Raw genomic sequence first — 10,144 nt, forward strand, 5'->3', positions numbered from 1 at the left:
GCACACCACCCGATGCATCTCCTCTGGGAAAGATATTGGGAGACCAAAGGCCATTTGTTCAAGTGGCCGTATATATTAACGTTGATGGCTGCGCTCTTGCAGCAGCTAGCTCTTCATTCCTCTCACTTTATCCCTCACCGAGAGGCTTTTAGCATCGCTTGCTCTCTCAAGACTCAATAATGGGCAGCCTACCCTCTGCTATGTACTGTCCACCGAAGTATATGGCCTCCTGGTTACTTACGAGTAGACCACTGGGATATGATAGATAGGTATATTATCCCTGGATGGTGTTTTACTCGATCACGTGTTGGCCCACATACTACTTAGGTACCTGAGGTACCAAGAACCAAGACAATACCAAGTACACCAACCCTTGGCTTGCACCAGACAAGAGCACCGCTGTTCAGTTCCACAAAACCTATTTAATGGTGTCCCTCCCATCCTCTTCTCATAGCCCGGACTGGATCCGAAGATTTAATAAAGCCCTTTTCCGGTTCACTCAAACATTCCCAGTATATTTTCAAGTCTCAAGTCAGATGCCATCTCCTGTTCGCTCTTCTATATACAAGAACTTCACACAAAATGCCATCAAGAAACTCCCCGTCAGCCTCGCTCAACGGTAGCTCAGCTCCAACAGCGGCCGAAGGCCTCTGGACCATATCGCCTATCCCTGGAAAGGGTAATGGCATACTCGCAACGAAGCCCATTACTTCGGGGACTCTCATAATAAGCGACCCGCCCCTATTAACCACAGCCTGCATAAAATCCATCTCAACAACGGAATCTGACCTTGCCCATACACTCCGCTCCCTCCCAAAGGCCAAACAAAGAGCCTTTCTCTCTCTTCACAACAATTATGTCGGCCAGAAGAACCCACTCTCCAACATAGTCCGGACAAATGGATATCCTCTCGGACCTAGCTCTGACGTTGGCGGCGTATTCCAGCATATTTCCCGCATAAACCACAGTTGTCTCCCCAACGCTACACATTCATGGAATGCAGCGCTCGAAACGGTGACAGTATATGCTGCGCGGGACATTGCCGAGGGTCAGGAAATCATGGTCTCTTACCATGCGGGCGGACCATCATGGATGCGCCAACAAATTCTGAAAGACGGATTTGGGTTTGATTGTACTTGTGAACTTTGTACTCTACCTACCGAGAAGTTACACGAGAGCGATGCGCGGCTCACGCGTGCTCAAGAATTGGACACCGCTATAGGAAGGTCGCACAGTGTACGATATACTCCTAGCAAGGTGCTACAGAACTGCCGCACACTGGCGGGCATTTATGAAGAGGAGCAGATCAAGGATGATCGTACGAGCAGGTTGTGGTTTGATGCGTTCCAGGTGTGTAATATGCACGGGGACAAGGCACGCGCGAGTGTCTTTGCGGGGAGATATTGTAAAGAGAAGAAGAGAAATGCTGGGGAGTGGAGCTTGGACTTGAAAGAGATGCAGCCGTTCGTGAAGGATCCAGGAAAACATGATAGTTTTGGCATGACGAAGGATTGGGAGTCGGAGGTTAATGATGTACCACGGGGGGTGGATGATGAGGCGTTCGAGAAGTGGCTTTGGAGCAAGGCCACATAATGGCCTCGAGACTTATATCGGATTAACACGCTTTTTGGGACTTTGGGACTTTGGGACTTTTGGATATTGCTTTTCTGGAAAAGGATGGATGGCGCTCTAAAAAATGGGGGGAGTACCTTTTTAAGCGGAAGGGGAATGCTCAGATGAATGCTAGCAATGTATACAGGGTGCGTTCCCAAGTTCCCCAAAGTGTCTCCGTCATTAAAGAGCAAAGTTTGCTACGATCTTACCACAATGGTGTGCTCCTAGAGAGGGCGAGCTCGCTTGTCGCCTTCTCAAGACTGTTCAGCAATTCCTCTTTCTTATCTTTTCCCCCCTTCAATTTCTTCTCCTCCTGCCTTTTAAGTACCTCCTCCTGGTCCAAGAACCTCTTAACTTCGAATTCTTCGTACCGGAGTTGCTGCAATGCGTCATCTGCTGCGGCTCTTGCCCGCTCGTTATCCAGGCGACATAAATTTTCAATGATTCTGGACCTAACGCCAAAGTCGGCCGTGAAAGTATTGTCGTTTGTCCTAGTCCTCCAAAGTGCGCGAATGGTATTTTTGTCCTCTTCCCAGGGTGCAAAACCTCTCAAAACCTGCTTCACTCTTTGATCTATTTCCATACACAGTTCTTCTTGGCTTAATGTAGCCGAACTGACTTCGGCTTCTCCCGGATCTTGATTCTTAACAATCGAAGCACTCCCATGATCAGCGTTTGCCCGGTCCTCGCCCTCCGCGACATAAGGTTCTTTATCCTTGGCAGATGATCCGCCTCGATGGGCTCCCACTACAGCCTCATCTTTGGAAAGAAACCCTTCATCAATGGGCTGCGACTGCTCGTCATGAATAATTGGAAGCGGCCTTTCGTCAAGGGTTTTGGGCTGCTCTCTCACACTAGCAGCATGGGATACTTCGTTGCTAGTTCCTACCTGCTCCTGTATTTTCGTAGCACTAGGTCCCTCATCTTTGGCCCTATCCCCACCCTTCATAGATGCCTTATTGTCATTTTTATCTGGTATAACATGGCTCGAGAGTTTGAGCTTATCCAAGCCCATGTTTTTCAGATAGCTCCTCATTTCGTTTGATCGAGTTCGCTCGCACAGGCCCATTTCAACGAAACCATCCCCCTGGAGTCGTGATAGCCACTCAAGCTCAACCTCCGACACCATCACCGCCTCTCTCAACTTCTCGATGAGATTAAGCTCCCCCTCGTATCGCAACAATCTTTCTCCCTCCCTTTTGATCAGGACATCGTCCATCCTCAGCCGCTGATCGTGTGCACACATGGCCCTCCCGACCATATCTTTGAAGTACGTGAACATAAAATCAGGGAGCCCAGCTTTCCAGGCTGGAATTCCGTCTTTGGCAATAATTCCTGGGGCCGCCTGGTATTTTTTAAATCCTCCAACAATAGCATCGAACTCCTTTTTCAAGCGATTAGTTAGGTCAATTAATTCTTGGTCGGCTCCTTTGAAGACCTCCTCAGGTATATCTTTGCCCAGAATCTTTTCAACGTTGCCCCTCATTTTTTTGAAAATCTTACTATCCCGCTCGATGTTCTTAGGGTTCATCTTGTCTAGTGCTGGGAAGATGTGAGGCAATATGGTTTCATCAGTTCGCAGGAGCTGTATGATCCATTCAAGGCGAACTCCGAAAAGCTTTGATACTTGGTCATAACGTAGACTGATAATTCGTTTTCGGGATGACTGGATTTGCTCTAGGCAGTAGGTCGCTCGGCTTACATCTGTATGTTCTTCGAGCTAGAGAAGTTGTGAGAATCAGCGATTAAAAATAAGTATTTGGGTATTTTACATACCAGGCAATCAACCATGGTACGTGCTTCCTCAATCTGTTTGTCCTCTGCCTTTCGCTTTGCTGGATCCCAAGTCTTGGATGACGTGTCTCCAGATCCAGTCTCGCCAGTATGGGGGATGTCAGTGATATGCTCGGCCAATGCCTGAATTATATCCATGCCCGAAAGTAATTAGAACAACTCACCCCGTGAACAGTTGCGAGATTATGCTCTAGACCACATATCACCTCATCCGCTAATAAAAGGATAGAAGGGACTTTCCTGACTCTTTTGCGCGAACTATCTCGGTAGTTGTCTAGTGTCTTGTCAATGACTGCTAGGTAATAAGCATCGATTTCCGCGCTCTGCTCTGCCGCTTTGCCTGATAGTATAATGCTTGTATCATCAGTCGCATCAGGATCTAAACCCAAGGCTATTCTGCACTCCCTTCGAAGCCTCTGGACGCGTCTGAGGAGGAGTGCGAGAAGATTCTCTTGGGCCCTGTAGATGGTTATTCCAGACTATTGTAGATGTTAGCGTCATAGGCAAGACAGCGACCGGGCTTTAAGGAATCCGGGAAATCGATATGTAACCTTTCGCGGGCTTCCACGAAAGGTTCGACGATGGGCAAGTCCTCTAGCTAATTTGCTGCAGAAGAAGTATAGAGAGGGAGAACCGCGGAAAGGACGGTGGCTTACCATGGTGAAACACTCCCCAGGACCTGGAGAAATGGTGCACATATGTGTATGAAGTGATATGCATGTAGTTGAATGATGTTGGGAGAAGCAAGCGAAAGATGGGGAAGGATCAGTGCACATAGGTACGTACTGCAGCTACGCACCCCCCCTTATTGTTTCCCTACGACGGAATTCTGATTTGGCCCAACTTGAACTTCTGTCCAAACACATTAATATCATCCAGCTTCAATAATATAACCAACCCACACGGATCAATCTTTAGCAGACAGGTATGCAACATTCCGCTGAACAGCCTTCCATTAAACAGCGACCTGGCAGCTGCAACCCAGGAAGTATCTGGCCAAGGAGGACCTCATACAACACCTAATTTGGATCTACCCTGGAAAAGTAGAAAGCCTGTAAAGGTTACTCGGATATCCAGACACTCCATCGTTCCAGGAAGATAAGTATGGCGCATTCTTGGGCGAATTTAGTGCAAAACTCTTTTCACTAGGAATATCATTCACCCACGGCTATTACCTACGGTGGTGTACCTAGGTAGATATACATCCGATATCGGGCGAATACCTAACTGAAATATCTCAATTTCAGTAAGATATTCACGCGACTTGATACCTCAATTTCAGTTTATTAGATGATGCAACAGACTTATTATTCAGGATCTAGGAGGGGAAGCCTCCTAGATATCTACTGTGAGGTGGCGCTAGACCCGAATAGGAACAAAGAGCTAAAGCAACAAATAACAAATAAGGGCACCTGGCAGGAGGCTCAATATAATTAGATATTGAGGATATAGTAGCAGACAATAGCCTAGTAGAGATCTAAGAATAGCTTTACTTACGACCGGCCATATATACGAATAACAGAGTATAGTACTATACGCCGACTACCTAGATTGCATAAAAACAGCAGATAAGCTCGATATCGGCGGCATATATAGGTAATAGCTGTGGGTGCCTGATATTTCTAGCGAAAAGAGCTTTGCACCAAATTCGCCCAATAATGCGCCAAAGATAGAATGAACTACTTCGAAAGTATCCATCACCAATTCAATGGCGGCAAGCACTTGATTGGTGATCTTAAGAGCTCCTTAAAATAGGAGTGGAAGATGGTTGGAGCTTAGGAAACAAATATGGCCGCTCTGGACGTTGCAAACATATGTTTCTGTGAGGGCTGGGGAGTTTAACTAGCTTTCACCTCCGACAGCTAACCATCTTTAACCCAATCGCAGAAGAATAAAAGCCATAGACGATAAACACTTTGCCACTGTAGGGAGGAGGCTACGATTATTACCGCCACAAAAATTATCACGGCACACTTTCCCCACATAGACCAGCTCTAGAAACACATGACGCATATAGGAAGCCAGCCTTCATGACAGCTTAGTAGCTGCAGTAGGATCTCAGCCACTTGGTACCAGCCATAATAAGATCTCGAGATGCAAACACGTACTTGTAGCTTGATGCAACACACTCGTTTGCAGTATTGGAACTCTGTCAAACATTGCCATATCTAAAGAAGCCCACGACGTGAGTCGCTTTTATTTTAAGGATATTGCTAAGATACGTAGTAGCTACCCCTGCTTAGGAAATATCATTAACTAGAAGAGGGAAAAAAGAACTTACCATATCCTATAATAAGTAAGCTAACAAGGTGGGCTTCATCATCGCGCCAACAGGCGGTAGCTCTCCTCTACTTCGTACTTATCTGCTGCCCTCCTGGTGGACTATGATCGGCCTAGCAATGACCCAAAATCGCCAGCCAGGGATCCCCCAATAATAGTGCTGTCTGTTCGCATGCGTTCGCAGCATCCAACACTCAGACACGGGAGCATTTCCTACAGACTGCGCATCAACGAGAAACTCTGATGCTCTGATGCTCTGGGCCACGCGCAGCTGACGCAGGTGCGGGACAGGGATAAGTATCGCAATTTCACGAAGAAGATTGGGCGGCGCGTACAGTATCAGCAAGTGCAGAAATATACGAAGGACTTGGTACTCCGTACATATACGAAGTACTTGGTAAGATTACCAGCACTCAACTTGAACTTGCTCGGCCCCTGAATACTTCACCTTCGCAGTGCAATTTATCAATTGGCCAAAAGCCCAAGCCGCGTCCATCCCCTTGGCAACGAACTTGACGTCCAGGCCTGCCTGGAGCCGACATCTTCGTCGTTCTCGACTCTCCTGGATAATCCAGACACACAGCTTGTCATTGGCCTACTCGGACAATCCGGCTTCAGGCTCCTGGCCCCGCGTGCATCGCTACCACGTTTTGCAGTGTGACTACGGCACAGTTTGAAGATTTTCCTCATGAACTCCGGCCTCCAAGTGGAATCTTTGCCCAGCAGGATATATTGTTGCTGGAGACAGGCTTACCTCGGCTCTTTTGGCATTGTCCTGCAGAAGAGTAACATCACGTCTCGCTGGAGATGATTCGGCTCTGATGCGGAATAGTAGCATCGGCAGGGTAGCCGTATTCGACCATGTTGTCGTACTTTGAGGCAGATCTCTGCATCTGGCAGGGATATTAATTGATGGCTGCTCAATCCAATTTCGCTGGTGTGCGGCGGGTACGAAGCTGCAGCAGGATTTGTTCATATTATTGCCGAGAAAGGTGGTACATACCAGAGCACGGAACGTTGTCTTCTTCTCTCAGAGTTTCTTTGCCAGTACTGTGCAGAGTATTCGTACCATCTAACATAAAGATGAAAGATGCCGAGTTCTAAAGTCGACAACGCTGGCGTGGGCTCGACCTCTGCGGAGGAACGTCCGTTGACCACGGTGTATGCCATACCAGTTAACCCTGCGATACCGACATCACCAACACCAGGCGGACCAACATCGAGCTCCGGAAGCAGCCAACAGCCAACAAGTGCGATTCCTACTCCTCAGTATAATTCATATTCATTCTATCAGCCACCCGAATCAAGCACTGCAACACCCACACCATCCCCATCATCATCCTCTGCATCTTCATCCACGAGTACCAAGCTGGCAGTTGGAATCACCATTCCTCTCGTGTTTCTAGCACTCCTCGGTGGGATATTCTTCTTCGTCAAAAGGCGTAGGAGGAAAATCTTGCAAGAACAGAAGCGATCGCGGTACGAACTTGGGTTTTCTCCGGCTCCAACACACACCACGTTCGCCGAGAAGCCTCATAAAAATGCTCGATCCGATAGTCGAGCGGATACTTTACGTACTAATCGCACTCAAAACAGAGCGACCAGCCGAAATAACAGTCATATTAAGAGGCAAATAGACAATGGGATGGACGACCAAATGCTCACCCCTGTCAACCCCGGCTTGGGCATTGAAATCGAAATCTCCAGTCAAACCGATAGTCATCAGTCAGGAAGCGTTCAAGGTTCGAAAACTTTCCACGACCATCCCAGCCTCAGCAGCCACCCAAGCCTCAACACCCTCCCAGGCATTCGAAATCCTGAGAGGAGCCCCCGCTCACCCCGCGCAAATCACATTGCCGAACTTGCCTCTCCTATCGACATGTCTGGGCCATTTTACCCTTTGAACGACGCCATTCATGAACTCGGCCCAGGGAAGGAGGCGGAAGCGGAAGCTGGGGCTGATCCTCCGGAATCGGGACTAGAGCCAGTAGTACCTGATGTCGCGGAATTGCCAGATACCTCAAGGCAGAGTATTCGAGAGAGGGATGCGGCGGCTCTTGCATCTGCTAGTGAGCTACCAGCGACGAAAGAATTTTATGATATAGGAGAAGCGGTAAATGTGGCCAGTGAATTGCCCACGACAAGAAAAGGAGAGCATCAAGACGCAGCTACTGAGCTCCCTGCGCCAATACTAAGAACTGAATCGGGGGAGGGAGAAGTAGAAGTGGAAGGACATACCGCACAGCCACAAGTGGTTAATCAGGAGATAACGACCTCCTGGTTATCATCCGCACCTAATACGCCTACGAGTCCGAAATTTCCTTCATAAATCTCAGTTCGATTTTTAATTCAGTCGTTGTATGAGTAAAGACAGCTTGCATACGCAATTTGGTATTTGCCATTGTTGCATTCGGTGTCCCTTGATGGAGTTGCATATCTACGGCGTTTTTATTTGTTCTTGATTTAGCGAGTCGTTATCTGCATTGGCATTGGGAAGATCATGCGAACCTCTAATGAAATGTTGGATAAGGTGGGTAATTTAGCTTCGTGCTGTTGTTGGGACGCGGCACCATTCCCAGGAAAAGGCGCGGGACGAGAGAAGGGGGAGTTGGAGGAGAAGAAGTGAAGGAAAGGGGCGCCTGTCTGTTATCTACGCCAAATACTTTGTGGACAGTTGGTGGCAGATGGACGAGGTTCTGAGCTGAGGGTGGAGGATTAGAGCGGCAGTCAACATGGTAGTTTGTGATGACCATGGTTATGGTAGTGGTTAACTTTGGACGCAAGAATGGCCCACCTATTGGCTTACACGAAATATCATTGAGGATCACTTCAAGGGCGGTCGTAGCTGGATTTGGACTGGGACATAGAGTCACCTATTGATGTATAATCTATAATCTGCACTTGCGTCCTATGTAGTTTTAGAAATCAAAATGAAGTGTCAATGTTGTCCAGTAAACCTCCGTCCACTGCTAGCTACTGAGCTCCAGCTATTTAAGTATAGGATTGACCCAGCTGCCGCTATTGGGAGACTTATGAGGAATTACTTGCTCGATTAAGGGCCCGAACTACAAATGGCGGTTGCTTGTATTGTGTTTGGGAGGCATTTTTGAGTCTCTACTGGCTTACTGAATATATCTGTTATTTAAATTTTAATCTCGAATACTTTTAGCAATATAACGTTGAAAGTGTTTGCCCAAAATATTATATTTCCAACCCATAATATATGGGGATTTGGTTTTGAACCCACAGCACCCCATGAATAGCTTTTATCAAAAGTAATCCTAACTATGGTACAAGTTAGCTTGCTTTACGTTCTGCCTCGTTACTCCATATATCTCCAGCCGGTATCTCTTACATAGATGACCAGTGGGTATTAAGGCAGGAGAAGGATGGCTGGATAGCCAGTCTCTTGAATGGTGGAAGTAGTGTCATTTTAGTTTTGAAATGTACCTGTCTTGCGGTTGAGGTGGGGAACGAGCTACATCGTTTGTGAAAATATTAATTTGATAACCCGACAAATATGGGGTTAGCCAACGAATGTAGTAGTACATCTAGATAGAGGGAGAGGTGATATGTACTATGAGTGGATTTTGGAACATTAAAGTAGGAAGAAACTACACAAATTAAATAGACTTGTTATAAAACCTTTCTCCATATCGATATCCTCAGTTTGCTACCCAAAGCCTAGGATCTTCCCTTTTATGTCTTTTTCCACCGGAGCCCTGATTTTAATGCCTGCGGCCATGTATTAGTCGCATAGCGGAATGTATGTTGCATATGGATATTTCGGACAACTTAGGAGATATGTACACATTTTGCATGTGTCGTCGTAATGGTATGCTTTACGCTATTTTTCAAACATGACGCAAGTGTTTAATAAATAGTTGTTTAGATGCCGAAGGTAGCGCTGGTAATAGGACGATATGGATGTACTTGTGTATGGTGGATTTTTTGGAGATTATATCCAGTCTACCTCTATAACAAGGAAATATTAGTTAATATTGGATAGTTTGTGTGCAGGTATAGAATTATTGGCTGCCGCTTCCTACTCTGTTAGAAAACGACAGTTTAAATAGATACTTCGATATCTCTCAAGAGTCTAATGCGGCGATGTGATACTCCGTAGATAATGCGTTACACCGCATCTTAGAATGCGAATTCTGACGCCTTTGTTTGCTTCAAGGTTAGCTATAATCACATGTGGTGGGAAAAGTTTCATGCTTCGTCTTTGTTTACATGCCCCTTTCCAAAGCGAAAGTTTGCGGCCGGGAGTAAAAGAATTCCGGGACCTAGACGATTGGAGTATATGAGCAATTATCTTGCGACGAATCACTAATCAGTTATGCCTCCGTAATATACGGAGTATTGATCTTTTAGCGGAAGGGCAAGGTCCGATATCTTGTTGGCCCGTTTGCTGCCACAGGTGCTAGAAATAGTTTTGCATGTGGGCCGATCG

The 10,144-nt window shown here is 46.8% G+C and overlaps 3 protein-coding genes across 3 annotated transcripts; 2 read left to right on the forward strand and 1 right to left on the reverse strand.

Moving 5' to 3' along the window:
• Positions 1-582: 582 nt before the first annotated feature.
• On the forward strand, positions 583-1,593 carry BP5553_05549 (uncharacterized protein; the record flags this gene model as incomplete). The annotated part of the gene is made up of 1 exon (XM_032014172.1): positions 583-1,593. One exon carries the CDS (start codon positions 583-585, stop codon positions 1,591-1,593), a length of 1,011 nt encoding a protein of 336 aa, XP_031870772.1.
• Positions 1,594-1,819: 226 nt separating this feature from the next.
• BP5553_05550 (uncharacterized protein) lies at positions 1,820-4,106 on the reverse strand (the record flags this gene model as incomplete). The annotated part of the gene is made up of 4 exons (XM_032014173.1): positions 1,820-3,334; positions 3,391-3,531; positions 3,573-3,887; positions 4,065-4,106. 4 exons carry the CDS (start codon positions 4,104-4,106, stop codon positions 1,820-1,822), a joined length of 2,013 nt encoding a protein of 670 aa, XP_031870773.1.
• A 2,672-nt stretch (positions 4,107-6,778) lies between these two features.
• BP5553_05551 (uncharacterized protein) lies at positions 6,779-8,017 on the forward strand (the record flags this gene model as incomplete). Its single annotated transcript, XM_032014174.1, has 1 exon — positions 6,779-8,017. The coding sequence occupies one exon, from the start codon at positions 6,779-6,781 to the stop codon at positions 8,015-8,017; it is 1,239 nt and encodes a 412-aa protein (XP_031870774.1).
• Between the last annotated feature and the right edge of the window lie 2,127 nt (positions 8,018-10,144).

The sequence above is a fragment of the Venustampulla echinocandica genome, assembly GCF_003357145.1.
Source record: "Venustampulla echinocandica strain BP 5553 chromosome Unknown scaffold_2, whole genome shotgun sequence".
Classification (NCBI taxonomy): domain Eukaryota; kingdom Fungi; phylum Ascomycota; class Leotiomycetes; order Helotiales; family Pleuroascaceae; genus Venustampulla; species Venustampulla echinocandica.